We start from the raw sequence: 22,672 nt of genomic DNA on the forward strand, positions 1-22,672 counted from the left end.
AAGGGTGATTTCTCCTACCCTGGCAATCTCCTGGAGGGGAGAGGCAAATTGAGGTGGCAGAAAGAGAGAGGGGAAAGGAGTAGCTCCACTCACTGCTAGTTTGGGCCCTGCTCACAATCAGCATACAGTCCTACCCTGAGGGAATGTAGCTCTCAAAATATTGCCCACTCCTGACTTCTACAAGTCTAGGCCAAGGGGTCCTCATACCAAGTGGGCCACAAGAGTACTTCCACACAGAACCCATGGGGCACACACTGCCTTGTGGGGGGGGCATGAGGCCAAAATCTGACATCCCCCCCAGCCCTCATGAGGAGCTGGGCTTTGCAAAGGAGGCATAAGGCTCTGGCTGGGTCCTAGAGCTCTTCCACCATCTTCCCAAAGCTGGAAAAGTGCTAAATAGGCTTCGGCAAGGAGAGGAATCTAGGACCCTGTCAGAGCCCTCACTCCTCCTTCCCAAAGCCTTACCTGGCTTGGGAAGGCAGCGTCATGGGCGTAACCAGCATTTTTGTGGGGGGGGGCAGCCAAAGTTGTTTAGCTTCTTTTAGATCGCCCTAAGTTATTGAATTTTCTTGGGGAAATCATGGGTAAAAATACCCCCATTGCAGGGAGCAAGCTTTCATAGGGGGGTAGGCATCTGCTGGGGGGGGGGCAGAACCTCAGTTAATTGAGTACTTTCAATGCTTTCCAATAATTTTGGGATGGGCTACACTCATGGGCAGCATAAGGGCTGTGGGGGGTGTCAATTGTAGCTGAGGGCCACAAAAAAGGCCGCATGTGTTGGTCTAGTCCTGGTCTAGTCTGCCTCTGGAGGTACTTAATTTTTTCCACAATATCTCCAGTTTGGGGGCCAGAGTGGGGAGTGCTTTCAAATAAGAATTCACCGACATGAAATCTATACTTGCCTGCACCCTAACACTTTCTGAACTTCTGAATCAGCCAGCACCAAGCACAGTTAAACTTGGAAGTTAGGTCAGGAGAAGACAATATAATTGGGGTGTTAAACCTTGCTGGTATTTCATGGAGCTTCTCTTTCAAATATTTATCCTCACTTGTCCCCCCCCCTCAACCAACTTGTTTAGCACCTCCCTTTTAACACTGGCTCCCTTATAACACAAGCCTCAAACTGATATGTTTTGGTGAATGTGTTCACATGCAGGGATTCCATAAAAATGACAACAAATTGATGCTTCTAGACAGATAATGTGGGGCCTTTTTGCTGATGGAACCCTGAATCAGGATATCCATCCAATTCTGACTCAGGATACTCAAATTCGAGGTCAGGATAGCTGCCAATATGAATTTATACATTCCTCCCTTCCAATTATCAAGCACCTGCTTAACTTAAAGACTGGCTGAAGGGGGGGGGGGGGATCAAACACGAAATCAACCACTCCAGATCAGGCCACATGGCATCTGTCCAAAAGACTTCCCAAGCCTCCAAATCTGAATAATATTTTTGGTTGGTTGGAAGTAGTCTGTTTGCAGAACAACATATGAAAATCTTGTCCCAGCAGCAAACAAAGCAAGACATTTGAGTCCTGCAGTTCTCTCTGCAGGCAAAACAGTCTCCCTCAAAGCGCATGCAATCTCCAAAACTACAAGGTACTTAAAATGCAGTGTCATCAGCACTGCTGAATCGAAACCTCGCAGTATTTATCATTACAGTGGCAAATGCAAATATATACAGCTGCATGATTTGACTTTATACTCGATCTGCTTTTTAAAAAAAGGTTTTAAAATACAACACAGGAGCCCAAAAGGACATGTTTTCTCCCCTGGAATCTAGTAGATATTATTTTCTCCCTCCCCCCTCCCCTTCCAATTAAAAGAAATACACAGGGTATCCAGAAAAAGGACAAGCAAGTAGCAGCTATTAAGAGCAGTGAGGGGGGGATCTTTCCCAGCAGTTCCATTATATTAAGGGGAAAGGAAGACAACCCCCTCTTTAGTGCCCCCCTCTTACTGAAAGCAGACAATTACGTTGCAACCCCCTGTCCCCTCCCAATAACCCTGAAGTTACTTATGCCCATGCCCTAAAGTCAAAATGCATTGCACCCAATTTCCAGAAGGCTATGGATTCTCAAGTCACACCCCAAGGCATATTGTGATGTTAGCATATTCATTAGCTAGACTCAGCAAAGCATCCTTAATAGGCCAAGGTGCACTTAAAGGGGGGGGGACAACAACCAGCCAATACCACAAATAACTGCAACTTACTGCTATTTGAAAGGCAGCATAGGAAACGAAACAACAACAATGCATCTAAATAGTACAAACCCTTCTCACTGGGGCAAATCCACACTGGGACATGTACCAGCTTGGCAAGGGTTCCTCCTTATGTTCCACCCCCCCTTTTTTTCTTCGTTCCTCTCCTTCTCTCTGGATGCCACCCACACTGTCTGGCAGTCTCTGAATGCAGCCAGGTGTCCTTCTGATAAGAAACAGGAAGTAGCGCCAAGCCCCCCCCCCCCTTGCCACACAGAGGGTCACCTGCCTAACTCCTTCCTATTCCTTAAATCTTCTCTCGGCCAGGTCAGGTCAGAGACTCAAGCAACTCCTTCCCTTGCTGGAACAAAGAGGCAAGAGGCAATTCCAAGCCCTTCTTCCAAAATAAAATAGCTGAGTAAGAAAGCTGGTCTCTCTCTCTCTCATGCGCAACACACACATCATGCAGCTTCTCTACAAGCACCAGTGGTGACATATTTGGGAGGAGGGGGCCAGGACATGCATCCCAAACCCAGGAGAGCCACAGCTGTCCCTTTTGCAGCAACTGTGTGCAAATTGCCTTCTATGGGAAAGAAGGGGAAAAAAGCCAAATCCATCCCTCTCCCAGCGAGGGAAGTGACTCACCGCCTGCTCGACCTAACTAATAATTCCCATTGAAATTAACACTTCCCTTGCCATTCTTCTCCGCAAAGACAGAGCCGGGAAGATATAAGGGGGGGGGGGGGGCGCCAACTTACGGAAGTGTAGTTGCTCTTCTGGCTCCGGATCTCCTGCTCCTGGAACTGCAGCCCCGCCAGGTGCTTCTCCAGGGCTTCCCAGTCCATGGTGGGCAGCGGGGGCTCCTGCTCTTGCCAAGCCGTGCCCCCTCCTCCTCCTCCCCCCAAGGAGTTCTCCAAGGGGTGGAAGGCTACCAGCGAGCCCCCGTTGCTCAGCCTGCCCATGCCGCCCGCGGGCTGCCCTTTCTGGATGCGGGAGGCTTTGCCGTAGCCGCCGCCGCCCCCTTTGTGCCCAGTCCTGCGGCTAGAGGGCACCACGTTGGCATTGTGCCGGAGGTCCAGCGGGTGGTGCGGCTGGCGGTGCTGGCGCTGGGGATGCTGAGGAGCCGGGTGGCCGTGGGGAGCCGGGGGTGGCATAGCAGGGGTGGCGGTGGCGGTGATGGTGGGGAGGGCGAGGCGGGCGCTCCTCGCCTCCTCCAGCTCTTGCGCTAAACTCCTCCTGGCAGGGGCGGTTCGGGCACAGCGGCGGGCATCGTCCCTGTCCTCCGCCCACGCATCAGTCACCTTCCTCTGGTACACCTGGAAGTCCTCCGCCTCCTCTTCTTCCTCCTCCTCCTCTTCCTCGTCTTCCTCCTCCTCCTCCTCCGAGTCCTCCAAAGCAGCCAAGTCCAGGCTGGTGGGCGAGGGGGAAGATTTGCATTCCGAGCAAGGGGTCACTTTGCTGGAACTCGATTCCGAGCTGGAGCGGCTGCTGCAAGGGTCGCTGCCTAGATCCATGCCATCCTAGAGGACAGAGAAAGAGAGAGCGTTAGAAAAAGACCTATAGCCTAGCTCTCCTTTCCTGCCTTGGCTGCTGCTGTTGGAAGAAGATCCCCGCCAGGCACAGAAAGAACCAGACAGCCGGTTTCCCTCTCTCCAGATGCTGCCAGACTCTTAAAGGGAAAAGCGGGCGAAGGAAGGGAAGGGGGGGAGAGAAGCCAAGGGGGTGGGTGGGGAGGGGAGATCTCCGGCACTTCCCCGAAGTTTCCCACCCCACCTAGGCAGGGCATCCGCTTTGCGAGGAGAGGGCAGGGAGAGGTCTCCCAGGCAGGGGCGGTCCCTCTTGAGCCCCACCTAACGAGGAGGAAGGGGGCGCGCAGCAGCACCGGCAGCGCTCCGCCTGGAGAGCTCAGGCGCCGCCGCCGCCAACAGTTTCCTCTCCAGCACCGGCCGGGAGTCCCTCCTTGCCCTGCGACGGCTCCGGAAAGTTCCCGGCTCCCTCGCGCGCCCACTTGCGAATACAGAGCGCGAGGGAAGGAGGGAGTCTGGGAGCCCCACGCAGCCGGCGTAAAACTGGGGAAAAAAGTGAATGAGACAATGCCGGCCCCACACCGCCCCCTACGGTACAGCCGGAGAGGTCCTGGGGGCCGAAAAGGAGCCAAAAGCGTGGCCCCGGCAGGAGCTGAGCCACCTCTTCCCCCGAATTCTTTTCTGGGGGGTGACGCGCAGTTATGTCTCCTCCTTCACACAGGGTTTTATTGGAGGGGAGAGGGAGATTGCCACTTCGCAGGAGAAGCATGAGTTTGAATTTGAAAAGTGGTGCAGCAGAGCAGAATTTCCAGATGCGATTGGCACGTGGCACCATCAGCCTCCACGGCATCTTCATGGATTGGGGTTTGAGTGGGGTGGCCGTGGGGGGGACGGGACACACATGACCCATTGGGCTGCAACATGTAAAAGAGGCTGAGAAGCCGGACCCTGTTCTATTTCCCACTCTTGAGCGAATGGTGGATTGAGATTAACTGGGTGCTTGTTTCCACATGATGATGATAATAATAATAATAATAATAATAATAATAATAATTTATTATTTGTACCCCGCCCATCTGGCTGGGTTTCCCCAGCCACTCCGGGCGGCTTCCAACAAAAATTAAAAATACATTAAAATGTCACACATTAAAAACTTCCCTGAACAGGGCTGCCTTCAGATGTCTCCTAAATGTCAGGTTAAGTACTTAATTTGTTCCGGAGGTCTGTTCTTAACCTGAAACTGTTCTTAACCTGAAGCACCACTTCAGCTAATGGGGCCTCCTGCTGCTGCCGCGCCGCCGGAGCACAATTTCTGTTCTCATCCTGAAGCAAAGTTCTTAATCTGAGGTACTATTTCTGGGTTAGCGGAGTCTGTAACCTGAAGTGTATGTAAATTGAAGCGTATGCAACCCGAGGTACCACTGTAGTTGTTTATCTCTTTGACATCTGATGGGAGGGCGTTCCACAGGGTGGGTGCCACTACTGAGAAGGCCCTCTGCCTGGTTCCCTGTAGCTTTGCTTCTCGCAATGAGGGAACCGCCAGAAAGCCCTCGGCGCTGAACCTCAGCCTCCGGGCAGAACGGACATGAGGGGTAAAAGTGTCCCCTCCTAGCAAGACCTTTAAGCTTCCTCTGAGAGCTGCAACCTCAGCACAGTGGCTGTTCATCTGAGTTTCTAAAATAATTTACAACACAATCTAAGGCACATTTACTCAGAAATGATGGAGCAATCCTATAGCAAGATCTACTGGAATGAGCAGCTTTAGGATGCAGTGGATCTTCAGCTAAGTTTGCTTAAACCTTCTGCTTGAACATCTATTCAAAAGCAGTTCCATTGAATTCAATGGGGCTTTCTCTTGAACAAATGGACCGCAGTCTTCTACATAGAAGTAAGCCTCCAGTTCAGTAGGGCTTCCTCCCATTACATTTTATTTTTTCATGTTGATATTTTTATTAGAGTTTTTTATAATACAAGAAAGTCCAGGGTTTGTACATTTTAGTGAAAATGCCAAATTATTTTTGCGCTTCCTTGGTCAAGATTTTAGCAAGCCACAGAGAGCCCTCTACGCTTCACAGGTGTTAGCTCCTCATTGCAAAGATAAACGGGAAAAAGTAGCCTGCGAAGGTTGTTTTTAAATATACAAATCAATTTTTAACACACCTATCCAGAACTCTAGGCATCCTGCCAGGTTTTTTTTTTTTTTTTTTTTTAAAGTAAATCCATAGCATAAGAAAAATGCCACCATATAACCTGGCACTCATAATAATAAAGCACTTCAAACAAGTCAATACAGGGGAAACATTTCAACCTCTTCCAAAATAACGATAACAGTGGATAAATAAATAAATAAAATCCCAGGAAGGGGAAAAAATGTCACATTCATATATTCTCACAATGAAGCCAAAGTTCTTCCCCTCTCCACAATCCCTCTTTCCTTGCAAAACAGCCTGAGGAAATGGATGAGCTTTGCAACATGCCCAGAAGGTCAACAGATTCAGACTTCTTATAAATCAAGAAAAGTCGCACCAAAGACATCTTTGTTGATTCACAAAACAGCTGTATAACTCAGAAACAAGTCCCAACAGGTAGACAAACTTGTAACATTCAGGAGCGTACAGATAAAATCTAACACTTTGATCTCCATCAGAAACTAGCTAGTAGTCACTAGACTATTTTCACAAACTCAGTAAGAGGAGGTCATGGTAAGCAACAGAAATGAGATACAGCTTCTATAGACCATGATGGTCAATGCAATGCACGACCTTAGCATCAAAATTTACTTTTTTTTAAAAAATAGTATATTTTTCAGTATACAGTGGTACCTCGGTTTAAGAACAGTCCTGTTTACGAACAATTTGGTTTAAGAACTCTGCAAAATCAGAAATAGTGTCTTGGTTTGCAAATTTTACCTCGGTCTAAGAATGGAATCCGAATGGTAGAAGGGCACCAGGAGCGGGAGGCCTCATTAGGGAAAGTGCGCCTCAGTTTAAGAACAGTTTTGGTTTAAGAATGGACTTCCAGAAAGGATTAAGTTCGTAAACCGAGGTACCATTGTACTGACATAAAAATGTTGCTCCCAAATAGTAATACTGTTTTGCTTGGAATTTAAAACCTCAGTATGCACAGACATAGTTGTGGGCAGGGTATAAATAATAAACTTCTTCTTCTTCTTCTTCTTCTTCTTCTTCTTCTTCTTCTTCTTCTTCTTCTTCTTCTTCTTCTTGTTAAATAGCAGCATTTTGTACTCAGATGGGGACATCTACTAGGGTGCAATTCTACAGATCTTTACGTAGGAGTAATCCCACATTGAATACAGTAGGACTGACTTTTTAGTAAACATACTAGATTGCATTGTTTGCTTCAAAAATAAGTGTACTCAATTTATTTTATGTGTATCTTGCCTTTTTACAATCAGGGAAATGAAGGGGGTGTATAGGTAAATTTCCCAGGTGATTCCCCTTTCTAAGCATTGGCCAGAACTAGATTTACCTGGCTTTTGCAAAGTTGCCTTATCTTGTACCTTCAGCCCATGCCCAACTTAAATAGTGGAGAGATATAGATTAGCATCTTCAAAAGCAACAAACCAACTAGTTATATCTTAAATGGTTAGCTAAAACGTATAAAGCAAAATCAAATGCATGCTAGAAATGTAAAGAGAAAGAGGGCACCTTCTACCATATGTGGTGGTAGTAAAAGAATTTTAGGAGATGATATATAATGAATTGGGGGAAAATGTTTAAAATAACCTTTTCTAAGAAACCAGAAGCTTTTCTTTTAGGAATTGTAGGTGTCAAAATTCCAAGTGACCAGAAGAGACTATTTCTGTATGTGACTACTGCTGCCCGGACACTATTAGCTCAGAGAGGGAAAGAAGGTACAGTCCCTACCAGAGAAGAATGGCAGATTAAACTGATGGACTATGCAGAAATGGCAAAACTGACCAGAAGAATTAGGAATCAGGAAGACCAAAATTTCAATAAGGAATGGGGAAAATATATAATTTATTAAAAACAACATCACTGTAAACAATTAAAATTGTTGGTAGGATTGGAAGGATACTTGTAGTTAAAAGTTGGACTATGGTTTTATTGAAGATTTAATAGAATTGGATTAACAGAGAAGATGCAGGAGAAAAAGTTAACATAAGGACCCACAAAAGGGGAGGCAAGAAGTCCAAGGGGAATTATGGATAATGTCTTATTGGCTCTCTTTGTGGTTGTTTGTAAATCAGAAAACCCAAAAATAAACTTATTGGTTTTTTAAAAAAAAAATCTTAAATGGTTGCCAGACTTGCATCTTGATTATACCTACCATCAAAATATTGGCTATAAATATTTATAGCTGAATGGTGCACCACATCCTGGAAATACAGCTGATACTTTCTGACACGTCCATCAGAGAGAGCTTCTGCTTTGCACTTCTTTAGCCCCACTCATGAACACAGTTTGGATTTGGTGTACTCTACACTGGCTTAACTTAACTTCCCATAATTAGGACTGCTCCTTTAACTTACTTTCAGGAAAATATTTATAGGGCTGCTGCCTAAACGGAGCTGCTTTAAAGGCTGGTTTAGCATAATGGCTAACAGCATATATCAGTGCTTGTTTACTCAGAAGGAAGTAGCCCAAACAAGCATTTGGGAACACACTTTTTAAATTTTACAACATATATCTTTGCACTGATAGTGTTGCTGCTGCATCCCCCTTAAGGCAGGCCATGACCAGTTCTCTCGTAAATGTGCTTAGGACTGCATGGTGGTTTGAAAATGGCGGCAAAAGGTTCTCATACACTCACAGCCACACCAGAGGAAGAGAGGGAAGGTGGGAATGTATGAGCAGAGGCTTCTTCACATAACGCTAAACCCAGACCCTCCAAGTGTCCCTATTTTCCAGGGACATCCCTGATTTAGAGAAGCCGCCCCGGTTTCTGATTTGATCCCGAAACACCCCACTTTTCCTCAAAGGCAAAGGTAAAGGGACCCCTGACCATTAGGTCCAGTCGTGGCCGACTCTGGGGTTGCGGTGCTCATCTCGCTTTATTGGCCAAGGGAGCGGGCGTACAGCTTCCGGGTCATGTGGCCAGCATGACTAAGCCGCTTCTGGTGAACCAGAGCAGCGCACAAAAACGCCGTTTACCTTCCCGCCGGAGCAGTACCTATTTATCTACTTGCACTTTGACGTGCTTTCAAACTGCTAGGTGGGCAGGAGCTGGGACCGAACAATGGGAGCTCACCCCGTTGCAGGGATTCGAACCACCAACCTTCTGATCGGCAAGCCCTAGGATCTGTGGTTTAACCCACAGCATCACCCACGTCCCTTTCACTTTTCCTTAGAATGTCCCTATTTTCATTGGATAAATGTTTGAGGGTATGGAGTTACATGACTCCTGAGCCGTCTGAAGACAATCCTGTATAGGGAAGGTTTTTTAAAATGTTTAATGTTTTATTGTGTGGAAGAGATTCATAAAGACCAAGCGGGCTTTCTCCCAGGAAGACATTTGTCTGATAATTTGAGGAATATAATTGATATCCTGGAAAAATTAGAAGTGAATATCAATACTAAAGCAGTGTTGATATTTGTAGACGTGGAGAAAGCCTTTGACAATATTTCTTGGAATTTTATGAAGAAGAATCTTCAGGGTATGGGGGTAGGCCAAGGCATTGAGAATGGTATAAGTGCAATTTATTCAGAACAAAAGGCTAAACTAATTGTAAATAATGTTGTGACGGAAGAACTTAAAATTGAAAAAGGGACACGACAAGGTTGCCCAATTTCCCCACTTCTTTTTATTTCGGTCCTGGAGGTTCTGCTGAATATGATTAGAAGGGACCAGATGGTTAAAGGTATACAGGTCGGAATTAAACATTATAAATTGAGAGCATTTGCAGATGACTTAGTATTGACGTTACAGGAGCCAGAATCTAGTACAAAAAGGGTTTTAGAACTGATTCAAGAATTTGGTCAAGTGGCAGGATTTAAATTGAACAAGTCAAAAACCAAGGTTCTAGAGAAAAATTTAACACCGTTTGAAAAAGAGAGGTTTCAGAATGAGACAGGTTTAACAGTGGTTAAGAAAGTTAAATACCTGGGGATTAACATGACAGCAAAAAATGGGAATTTATTTAAAGATAATTATGAAAAATGTTGGTCAGAAGTGAAAAAAGATTTAGAAATTTGGTCAAATTTGAAGCTTTCACTGCTAGGCCGTATTGCTGCGATAAAAATGAATGTATTGCCTAGAATGTTGTTCTTGTTTCAAACTTTGCAGATCGTGGACAAAATGGATTGTTTCAAGAGGTGGCAGAAAGATATCTCTAAATTTGTCTGGCAGGGCAAGAAGCCTAGAATAAAATTTAAAATACTAACAGATGCAAAGGAAAGAGGTGGATTTGCCCTGCCAGACCTTAAACTTTACTATGAATCAGCAGCCTTTTGCTGGTTGAAAGAATGGCTACTTCTTGAAAACACTGACATTTTGGACTTGGAAGGTTTCAATAATGTATTTGGATGGCATGCATATTTATGGTATGATAAGGTCAAAGCACATAAAGCATTTTAAAACCACATTGTCAGGAAAGCGCTATTTAATGTTTGGTTAAGATATAAGGATTTGTTAGAAAACAAAACCCCAAGGTGGCTGTCACCAATGGAAGCGAAAGCCTTGAAAAAGGTCAATATGGAGGTCAAATGGCCGAAATACTGGGAAATTTTGAAACAAGACGGAGATAGACTGAAATTGCAGAGTTTTGAAAAACTAAAAAACAAAGTGCGAGACTGGCTTCATTATTATCAGATAATGGAGGCATTTAAATTGGACAGGAAAATTGGCTTCCAGGTGGAAAGATCCAAATTAGAAACAGAATTGTTAGAACCCAAAACTAAGAATTTGTCAAGAATGTATAACTTGCTGCTGAAATGGAATACTCAGGATGAAACGGTAAAATCGGCTATGATTAAATGGGCACAGGACATTGGACATAATATCATGTTTGCTGACTGGGAACAGTTATGGACCACAGGTATGAAATTTACGGCATGTAATGCCTTAAGAGAGAATATTATGAAAATGATATACAGGTGGTACATAACCCCAGTCAAGCTTGCGAAAATCTATCACTTGCCCGATAACAAATGTTGGAAATGTAAAGAAACTGAAGGTACACTTTTTCACCTTTGGTGGACGTGCCCAAAGATTAAGGCTTTCTGGGAAATGATATATAATGAATTAAAAAAGGTATTTAAGTATACCTTCCCCAAGAAACCAGAGGCCTTTCTCCTGGGCATAGTGGGCCAAATGGTGTTAAAAAAGGATAGAACTTTCTTTATGTATGCAACAACAGCAGCAAGAATACTTATCGCAAAGTATTGGAAGACACAAGAACTTCCCACGCTGGAGGAATGGCAGATGAAACTTATGGACTATATGGAATTGGCGGAAATGACTGGCAGAATCCGTGACCAGGGAGAAGAGTTGATGGAGGAAGATTGGAAGAAATTCAAAGACTATCTTCAGAAACACTGCAAAATTAAGGAATGTTAGAGTGATGTTGGATTGAAAATAAGTGGTTTCCAGCTGTACAGGTTAAAGTTTAGATTAAGATTAAAGATTAAGATTAAAGATGTCTAAAGAAATGGAAATTTGATAATAAAAGGGAAAAATTTAAAGCTATATGACATTAAGAGCAAGGATTAGGTTTAAAAAAGTTGAAGTTATATATTTTAACATTTTATTAAATTAAAGATTGGGATAAAAAAGTGGAAAAGAAACTGCTGGACAAATAAGGTGAATCGGAATACAAAAGAGGGAGGTATGAGGAAGTCCAGAAAATAAGTAATTTAAAATTGGAAATGGAAAAGAGAGTTTGTTTTTAATTGTTATGTTTTATGTTTTCATTGTTAAGTTTTGTATTGTTTTTTGTGTGTTGTTTTTCTGTTTTCTTTGTTTAAAACTTTAATAAAAAATTATTTAAAAAATTTTTTTTAATGTTTTATTGTGGTTTTTATATATGTTGGAAGGTGCCCAGAGTGGCTGGGGCAACCCAGTAAGATGTGTGGGGTATAAATAGTAAAATTATCACTATGGAATGGGATGTCCCTGTTTTCATTGAAGAAATGTCAGAGGGTATGTAAACCATTACTTAGCATTACATACAAACCAATGTGAAGTGGTTTGAACACTTCAAATGTACAATATGAGGACTAAATATTAATATTATTGCTATTAAACATTTCTGAAAAATATATTCATGGTTTTGAAAAACCAATTAAAATACAAAGAATTAACCCACTCCTCAATTTCCCATGCTACAACATTTATTGGTTTTTTTAAAACGCAGACTCCCTTCACAAGGGAGTGTGATAGTGTCTTTAGATCACCTGTAGTTTTCAAGAGTAGGCTTTGAAGGAATTATAACTCCAGGGATACTGAGTGCCAACTGCACCAGAGGGTGTATATTAATACAGGTAAGGTAAAGGTAAAGGTACCCCTGCCCGTACGGGCCAGTCTTGACAGACTCTAGGGTTGTGCGCTCATCTCACTCTAGAGGCCGGGAGCCAGCGCTGTCCGCAAACACTTCCGGGTCACGTGGCCAGCGTGACAAGCTGCATCTGGCGAGCCAGCGCAGCACACGGAAACGCCGTTTACCTTCCCGCTAGTAAGCGGTCCCTATTTATCTACTTGCACCCGGGGGTGCTTTCGAACTGCTAGGTTGGCAGGCGCTGGGACCGAGCAGCGGGAGCGCACCCCGCTGCAGGGATTCGAACCACTGACCATGCGATCGGCAAGTCCTAGGCGCTGAGGTTTCACCCACAGTGCAACCCGCGTCCCATCATTAATACAGGTACATCCACATAATTATCAGTTTGCACTAACTTGATGATTTAGCCAATTTTTTTTTAATTGCAACTAATTACCAGTAGCCTATAAATAATATCTCGGTTAAAAAGCTAATCTGTTTTATTATATCCTGGTTCACTGAAGCCTGCTCTATAATACAAATTTGAGGCCTTCAAAGAACAGTGTTACAAAGGAAGGCTTTCCGTAGCGTCGACTTAATCATCTTTCCGTTTCAGCAACACTTTCAAATTTTAATTTGCAGAAATGAAAAGGATGTGTGTTAACAGGCAGAGCTCGCAAAGTTTATAATACTGATATTTATTGAAATAATCAAAGTTCATTATGGGCTGTTAGAATTGGATTGTTACAAGAACTTCTGGGATAGCAAAGGGATGTTTCTGAATGCAATCTAAAGCATGAGCTATACCAGCACTCAGACCTTAGTGCCTGTCTCAGGCAAAAATGGTCCTGAGTGGGAGATCCAGAAAGTTTGCCTGAAAATAAATAAATAAAGGAGGCTGTGAGGTGGAGAAGTGAAAGGCAGATTTGTGTGCTCCTTTTCCTATTTGTCTTGACGTTAGCATCCAAGGACAGCAGTTTTAGACAGGGGCACAGGCCTTCTGATCGCGTACCTCTTTTATGGTCCTATAAAGTCAAACGATTTCATGACACTGCAGCTCAAAAATCATTTGGAGAACATTATGCTAGTAATTACATGATCCTCTGTAGCTGTTTATAACATGTTAAGCAATTAATGGCTATCAGCACACACTTATGGGCTCTGGGAACCAGCTTAGCTGCAATTTGTGCCATGCAGTTTAGAGGGTGTTATTTTATTTCTCAGTGTTCTGTTCCTAGACTCATAGCAGATGAAAAAAGAAAAGAAGAAAGAAAACCCTGCTCACTGTGTCTAGAATGCAAAGTTAGAATATAGTAAACATAACCCTCAAAGTCCTCAATAACTGAATGCTAAAATAAATATATTATACAGTGCCATAGTACTTGGGAAATCATGGAAGCCATCAGTTTGCATTTCTCTTTAAAATAATACATCCCTAGCTCTTAGCAGTACAAGAATTGAGAAAGTGGGTTTCAGATATTTCTCTATCACCTATACTTGTTCATCTTGTCCCACAGGATGTGATCCAAACTACTCTGAAAACACCTGCCCAAGTTTCTACCCCAAGTTTAGACCCTCCCCCCCCCCAAAAGGGAGAGAGACAAATTCTTTCATTCTCCTGAATTCCATTCCATACATCTCATGCCATACAAAGTAAACAAGCATGCAAACTGAGTACAATATAAACCTCCCTGGTTAAGCCGCTATCTGTGGGCCAAACAAGGGCAGAATCGAAGGCCAAGTATCTGCCTGGTAGAACAAAGCCTCTCATCCCTTAGTACTACCGGTACTTTGGAAGAGGAAACAAGATGCATGCGTGCTCAGGATTGGGGCCCTGCTGACATGCGGGAAGGGGGTGAGGAAGCATGACCACTACAAAGCTGATCAGCTGGTGCCCATCTATTGCTTACACAACACCCTATCTTGCTCTGCACTGTGACTCTTTGGGTGTTATTGGACTACAACTCCCATCAGCCCAAGCCAGCATGGCCCAATGGCCAGGGATGATGGGAGTTGCAGCTCAGCAACATCTAAAGGGCTGCAGGTGCCCCATACCTGCTTTAGCTGAATAGCTCCCTTGACCTCTTGAAAAACTCATTTATTTACTTACTTTCTTCTTACTTACTGACTCACTTATTTCATAAAATGTATGTACTGCTTGATTACAGAACAAACCTCAAAGCGGTTTCCAGAAAGGATAAAACAATACAACTATTGCTAAAATATTCACAACCGTAATTTAAAGCATAAGGAAGTTAAAACCGTAATAGAATGGACTAAGACAAATTAAGACTCGTACAAACTTTCTAAACATCCTAAACTTTACAGTTCAGCATGCAAGTGGTGTACAAGGGTAGGGAGAGAGGGCAAATGAGACAGGGCTGGGATTTTCTCTCTCTCCAAAGGACAATGATTTAAATGAGTTTTGCAACATAAATACTGTGCCTGTTCAGTGTGGAGCTTGATGGTGAAAATAAAGGAATTACAGTGAAGTGTTGAATCAATTTGAAAGTAAAAATGCCTTGCTTGAAGAGAGATGGTACTTGATGTTGTAAAATAATTGTACTTTTGCATCTGTAGTGTTTCCAGCGCATCAGCATAATGAAAACCAAAGCACCCAGGGTAGCTGTTAATACTCAAGACACAAGGTTGCATTTTGCAAATTGTTCATAAATCAGTTACTCTCTTTGAAGTGAGCTACTATATTATATATATAAAAAAACAATTTATATCCAGAACTTTGGCTAATGTTAACACTGTTCAGGAAGATAAGTGGACTCAAATCATTCCCCACCCCACAATTTCATTATTCAAATAGCATCTTTTTCTTTGACCCATAGAGATGCCGTGGGAAACAATAGGTTTTTGTTCTGACAGATAGTTTTTGTTCTGTCGTGGAGGATGACATAACCAGTGACAGGGCCCCCCTCCCCCTGCTTGGAAAATTAACGGCCTCATGAAAGATGATGCATCCGATACTCAGTTTAAGAAGAAAGGGGTCTCTGTTAATCAAGAAACGTCCTTTGTATGTCAAGAGTCACGGCAATTCTTTCAAGCTCCATTATTCATCAACGGCAACAATGCATTTCAGTGCCTGCAGCTGACACCTTATTCTCCCCCCCCCCCCAATCTCAGATGGGTAGTTGATGCAACATCTTGCAATTCTGGCACTGCTGTATCAGAAACTCTGCACTACTGAATACAGTTGCTAGTATTATGGAACACAGGAAGCTCCCTTGCAGTGAGTCACACCACAGGGCTCTCCAGGGTATCAGACAGCAGCTTTCCCCAGTCCAGCCTGAACGTGTAGAGCAGGGGTCAGCAACCTTTTTCAGCCGTGGGCTGGTCCACCGTCCCTCAGACCATGTGGGGGGCCAGACTATATATATATATATATTGGGGGGGGGGGATGAACGAATTCCTATGCCCCACAAATAACCCAGAGATGCATTTTAAATAAAAGTACACATTCTACTCAGGTAAAAACACCAGGCAGGCCCCACAAATAACCCAGAGATGCATTTTAAATAAAAGGACACATTCTACTCATGTAAAAACATGCTGATTCCCAGACCGTCTGCAGGCCGGATTGAGAAGGCGATTGGACCACATCCGGCCCCCGGGCCTTAGGTTGCCTACCCCTGATGTAGGGTGTTGAACTGTGACCACCGCAGAGCAATAGTGGAGGAAAAGAGTTGCCTTCAAGCTTGTGGGCTTCCCAGAGGCATCTGGCTGGCTGCTGTGGGTGGGGGTAGGAGGCAGGTGTTGGTTTCTGCTTCCTCACTGAGCAGCGAATGCTTGTCACAAGACAATTGTTTACATTCCACAGTCAGAGTTACTGTTGGGTTCCCACGGGAATGGGAGATTGGATGTGACGTACACTGGTTTCCTGTTTTTCAGTGTTCTCTCGGTTTCTTTGTTTCGAGAGGAGTTGCTTCTCTGCTCTCACAGAGGCAAGATGTCTGTTTGTATGCTCTCAGTGTAGCTTGTAAATAAACTTCGGCATGTAGCACATACTGCTTATCCTTTCGTTGCGGGACAATGCTCTGCTTGGTCTCAAGATAAGGACGAGCCTGTACCAGCTCCAGATGGGCCGGAGCTGGTCGAAATCTCACAGCAGGATGCTGAACCACATGGACATTGGGTTTGAGCCACCTGAGCTCTTGTGTTTTTGAAACACTGAGCAGGGCATAGCTACTACTATGTCCTGTAATATCACATATGAGCTTTAACTACTGATGAAGCCCAGGACGGCGAAACAAGGCCGATATTCCAGAAATCCTTGTCTCAGACTCTCTGAAAGGATTCTGTGGAACTGTAACAACCTTTCATGTGGATTGTTTGGACCTTATGAACAGACAGGTGGAATAGACAGTATTACACGGGTGGACCTTATGCATGAACTGACTAGAGAATGATCTGATCCACTGGGTCTTCTGCTATGTTCGTTTGTTGAACTTTATGAGTTACTTCCGTTGAAATTTATGATTTAATACATGAATAGTATACCTTATTTATCCAAGAACACAGCCAGTTACGTCTCGTGTGTTTATTGAGCTACTGTTCTTATCATACCTGACCATTGGCTATGCTGGCTGGTGCTTATGGAAGTTGGAAGGTCAGCAATAGCTTCCCCACTCTTGTATTCAAATGCTGGGTTTGGTACATGGATTTGGTACAGTCTCTGCTTGACATGAAACATTCTGAGTAATCTTGGTCCGGTCACACCTGGTCAAACCACCCTACCTCGCAGGGTTGTTGTGAGGATCAAATGGAGGAAACCTAATATGTGTTACTCTGAGCATGCCAGGTGACATTTTATAGGGTCCCCTCTGAAATCGCAGTGAATACTAGAATGCAGTGTGTGGCATGTGGAATGCAAGCACCTGTGACGGCAAAATGTCTTGTGTTCTCTATCCTGACTAAGCAAAGAAGCACTGCAGATGTCCCAGCAAAATGTCATGGGGACACATTAGTAGGTTATTAAATCTATTTGCCTCATTCATCACTGGCAAAGATGTGAACTTGTGTTAAGAAAATAAAGTAGATAAGGTGAACAGGATATGAATCTTTCTAACAGCGGGCTCCACTACTTTTTGTTTGTCTTTGGTTGGATTCTGATGCTTAAGTTAGGCAAGAAACTGTGCCTGGAATGGATTGCTGACCCAGGCTTGGAGCAGGAAGGTCAAGTCCTGGCCAATGAAGTAATTGTATGTTGACAGAATGGGAAGGGTGTCCCTGTTCTGGTTTTTAACCACTCTGGTTGTGAATACAAAATAGAAGTTAAAGTCCTGAGGTAGCAAGCTTAATTTTTTTGGTATCTAAAACATGGCCCCAAGAGATATTTCCAGTTGCCATCCATCGGTTTTGCCAGCCTCAGTCAGCGTGGCCAATGGTCAAGGGTGAAGGAAGTTGCAATGCAACAACATCTCCTGGGCCACGGGTTCATTGCCTCTGCTTTTAAAGTGTGTATTATCAGTTCAGGCCAAATTTGCTGCTGCATCCTGAAGTGTTTGCAACTGTGCAGGTAGGACTGGAATGGGGAACCTGTGGCCCTCCTAAATTGTTAGACTAAAACTCCCGACATTTTTGCTCTCACTCAATTCTGTTTCTAAGGCTAACTGGAGGTTTACATATCCTTTTTTTGTGCCTCATTGGACTATAGCTCTCATTAGCTGCAGCCACCATAGCCAATGGTCAGGGATAGGGGCGGGGGAGAAATGTTATTCAGTTTCCATTTAAAGGCGCACTTAGCTAATTCAAACTTTCTGAAATGAAATATGCCAAAATGCACACTTCTCCATAAGTCCGTACGTATGAATATTTTAGTACTAAAATACTAAATAGTAGTTTAGTATTTTGCATACTAAAGTATGTTAAGAGAAATTCACATGGAAATGCTGAAAATATTCATGAGGACTTTAGATTAAGGTTACCAGATTTTTTTCAATGAATCCGGGGACACTTGTCAACTTCAATGGATTTTGTATGGGGACTGATTTGTAAATCTGGGGACTGTCCCCAGGAAACGGGGACACCTGGTAACCTTACTTTAGATCAAACAAACAAACAAACAAACAAACAAACAAACTACAAATTATTGTGGGAAATGCAGAGAACTAAATTTAAGGTTGGCAAAAATCAGAAACACAGAGAAATCAAAATTGGCAGGTTTGTTCATCCCTGGTCAGAGATGGTGGATGCTGCAGTCCAGAAACATCTGCAAGGCTGCAGGGGCCCCATCCCTGTGATACAATATAGTATGGACACTTTAGCTGAGATTCCTGAATTGCAGGGGGTGGACTAGATGACTCTTGGGGTCCCTTCCAACTCTACAATTCTATGATCTATTGCTCCCAGTATTTAAAAGAATGCATATTTGGGCCTTGTTAACTCTACAATTCTATGATTCTATGATCTATTGCTCCCAGTATTTAAAAGAATGCATATTTGGGCCTTGTTATAATCTTACAATTGAGCGGGGGATGGGAACAGGAGAAGAAGAAGAAGAAAAAGAAGAAGAAGAGGAGGAGGAGGAGTTTGGATTTGATATCCCGCTTTATCACTACCCGAAGGAGTCTCAAAGCAACTAACATTCTCCTTTCCCTTCCTCCCCCACAACAAACACTCTGTGGGGTGAGGCTGAGAGACTTCAGAGAAGTGTGACTAGCCCAAGGTCACCCAGCAGCTGCATGTGGAGGAGTGGGGAAGCGAACCCCGTTCACCAGATTACAAGTCTATCGCTCTTAACCACTACACCACAGAGGAATCGCAGACCCTTATGTCTGAGATTTGGAAACTTTTTTTTTTAAGAGTGGCAGACTTTATTTTCAGATCAGTTTGTCACAGGATGATTATTTTAAGTGTTACCGTTCAACTTAGAAGAGAGATGAGAACATTTTGTTCCGTGCTTCGGTTTTTCCAACTTTATGAAGGTTCTATTGAAATTCAAGGAGGATTTCCTGACTTGGAGCTTTTATTTTCTTCCAGTAAGCAATCCTGCTCAGTCCCCCAAATAAACAAGCAAATAAAAGAGATAATGAATTGTCCTCAATTTACAGAGAAGTTGTATTTGGGGGGTGAGGAGGAGCCTCCTGTGATTAATATGTTTTAATGTATCACATTCTTGTCTATCAGAGAAAGATACAGAGCAGTTGTGTTTTCAAATAAATATCCCTTGGTATCTTCAGACAGATAAATATTATTCCAAAGGGATGTGGTATGTAAGGAATTTTAATATAGTCTTACTTTCACTCCCCAGCATGACTGCTGTAGAGAAATGACCCGTCTTTGAGTGATTTATGATACTTAAAACACACAACCAAATAATAATAATAGTAAGAATTACTTGGGAGGGGAAAAAATACAAACTTTTTTCCTGCTAAAAATCCATCTGCCTGGCATTTTCCTTAACTGTTAATGAAGATGGATGATAGCACATTTGGAAATGATCTTGCACCACACATTGTGGTCTGTATTATGACCACTATAATTAATCCATTGCTATTAACCACCATTAGCAACCTATATAGAAAGCAAGTATTAAAATACATGTAATGATAGAAGTATGTCTGTTTTGCTAGCTATGAAATGCAAAGGACTGTCCATTTTATCAAAGCATAAATAATATAGGAGCATACTTGAGACTTCATAGACTTACAAGCCGAACCATGTCTATTGGGAGGTAGGTCCCATTGAATTAAATGGGGCTTACTCTCAGGTAAGTGGGGTTAGGACAGCAGCCTTATCTATGGTACAGTGAGACTTCAACCTATCTGATATTTATATAATTTCATTGTGTTTGGCATTGCCAAATAGCATTTTATTTTATTTTAGAAGATTTAGAAACTGCTCAATTAAAGAACTCTTTAAGTATGATAAAGGTGTAGATAAAACAACAGCTAAAAACTCAATGCAATGGAAAAAATAAACAAATATACATAAAACCACCAACATTAAATCACAGATGCAAATCAGCAAAAAAAAATCAAATTGAGAGAAATATAGGTACCTAAACAATATGTCTGTGTAAACTTGCCAAAACAAAAAAGTCAGCAGGTACAGGGCACCTGCCAACAGGCAGGAAGTTCCAGAATCAGAGGATCACAGAATTGGAAGGAACCAGAGCTTTTTTTCGGAAAAAAAAGAAAAATGTTTAAGGGTACTCACATTTTCCTACTCATATTGAAATACTGCCCCTCAATGAGGCCAAACTTAGATTCACAAAATGTTTAGGGGTATGCATGCTCCTGCGTCCCCCCAGAAAAAAAGCACTGGAAGGAACCACAAAGCTGATGTAAGAAATCTACTGCTTAGCATCCTTGATAGCTGGCCATCCAGCCTCTGCTTAAAAACCTCTTACAAGGCAACTTGGAAAGCGCAAAAAGTGAATGGATGGAATAAGGTTGTGCTGAAATGACTTTTCACATCACAGGTAATCTTTGTCAATTTCTGACTTTGACTGCTCCTAGCTGCCATTGCTTCTCATTTGGGCTACAGTCGCACCATACATGTAAATCACTGTGATCCCATTTCAAACAGTTGTGGTTTCCGCAAAGAATTCTGGGAGTTTGTTAAGGGTACTGAAAGTGGTGTAACCAGCCCGGGATTTAGGGCAGTGTGGGTGGTTCCCTTGTACAGGGCAACCAAGGGGGCTCCAAATTTAGAAGATCTGTCATGCAGAAGATCCATTTCGGGGTGCCAATTTTTGGCTTCACTCTGGGCGCCGTATTACCAAAGATTAGCAAAGTCCACCTCTGGGTGTAACAATCAATTCCTCTTCCTAGAAAACACTCAAAATTGTGTCTCTGGAAGGGGAATAGGGGTCTCCCATCATCTCACAGCACCTTTAACAAACTACAGATTCTGGCACCTACAGTTCTCAGAGTTCCCTGGGAAGAGGGATTGATTGTCAAACCACTCTGAGCATTGTAGCTCTGTGAGGGGAATGGGGCCTAGTCCAAACACCTCTCAATGCCCTTAAGAAACTACACTTCCCAGGATTCTTTGAAGGAAGACGTAGAATCATAGAATACAGTCATTCCTTGGGTTGCGATCGCTGCGGGTTGCGCGTTTTCGGGTTATGGACGCGCCGAACCCGGAAGTACCAGAATGGGTTACTTCCAGGTTTTGGTGCTCGCACACGCACAGAAACACTAAATTGCGCTTTGCGCATGTGCAGAAGAGCCGAATCGCATCACACGTGTGCGCAGACGCGGTGCTGCAGATTGCGAACATGCCTCCCTCAAGGATCACGTTCGCAACCCAAAGTTCCACTGTAGTAGAATTGTTTAAAGTGCTAAGATACTGCTTTAAATGCATAGTGTGGACAGGGCCAATAAAATTTCAACATAGCAAGAGAGAAGTCAGATGAAAATAATATGAAGGTAGATGGACCAGTGATTTGACCTAATACAGTGGTACCTTGGGTTACATATGCTTCAGGTTACAGACTCCACCAACCCAGAAATAATAACTCGGGGTAAGAACTTTGCTTCAGGATAAGAACAGAAATCGTGCTCCAGCGGCGTGGCGGCAGCAGGAGGCCCCATTAGCTAAAGTGGTGCTTCAGGTTAAGAACAGTTTCAAGTTAAGAACAGACCTCCAGAACGAATTAAGTACTTAACCCGAGGTACCACTGTATAACAGTAGCTTCCTGTGTTCCCCAAGTACCTTGAGTGAGCAGGGTATGGATTTCTTCACAACTCATCCCTGTTGTTTTGTGTATAACTGGAGATGGTTTTTCGCGGTGAGCCACTGGATTTATGGCAGGTTAGCAATATAAAAGGCAATTATTAAAAATAGACTTTAGGAAGGTTTTAATTTAAATGAATATCACTCAAGTACAGCATGCCTTGAGGACCTCCCCTGCCTCTGGTAAGCAGTACATGATGAGGTCTCTTTCAGCTGAGATATCTTTTCTTCACCCACTGATGCCTCCCCCCCCCATCAAGGTCAATATTCCCTAGATCCCAAGAGCATGAGGTATTATGTGCCCACAGAGCTTTCATTTCCTTTGAACAGTTAAGATCTTAGTCTGAATGAGCCAATACATAATGTTGACAGCTGTGTTCCTTCAAGCCATGATGCACATTCATGCTACAGTGACATAAAAGAAGTATATGAAACGGAAGAAATCCATAGGCATTTGCCAGTCTATACAGTGGGGGGGGGGGGGAAGGCTTATTATCTCTTGACATTTGGGTGGGTGAAAAGAAAAAGGTTCCAGGGCATGGCCTGTGAGCAAGTGATATAGTAATCTTGCTTAATCAAAAGAGATTGGGCGTCTGATTAGTACCTGGGTGGGAGACCTCCTATATACTCTGTTTTGACTTCCAACACGGAGGAAAGGCAGGATAAAAATGGAATAAATAAATACAAATATGGAGTTGGATGAAATGGTCTGAGGCTTTTATATATGATGAGTGTGTATATTTTACTTGCATACCTAATGGTCTGTCAGCACATATCTTGAGGGACACAATGT

General features: G+C 43.3%; 1 protein-coding gene across 7 annotated transcripts in view; it reads right to left on the reverse strand.

Annotated features, from left to right (window-relative positions):
• LOC308478366 (schwannomin-interacting protein 1) overlaps positions 1 to 22,672 on the reverse strand; it is a 378,978-nt gene that overhangs the window by 90,203 nt on the left and 266,103 nt on the right. For 4 of the 7 annotated variants that reach the window (XM_081008004.1, XM_081008006.1, XM_081008007.1 and 1 more), the window contains one exon: positions 2,964 to 3,725. In XM_081008004.1, the coding sequence (XP_080864130.1) occupies positions 2,964 to 3,725 (762 nt within the window). Of the gene's footprint in view, positions 1 to 2,277; positions 2,404 to 2,963; positions 3,726 to 3,978; positions 4,218 to 22,672 lie in introns of those variants that run through there. The other 3 variants (XM_081008009.1, XM_081008010.1, XM_081008012.1) reach the window with 3 other exon arrangements.

The sequence above is a fragment of the Podarcis pityusensis genome (assembly GCF_964106645.2).
Source record: "Podarcis pityusensis genome assembly, chromosome: 5".
In the NCBI taxonomy this organism is placed as follows: Eukaryota; Metazoa; Chordata; class Lepidosauria; order Squamata; family Lacertidae; genus Podarcis; species Podarcis pityusensis.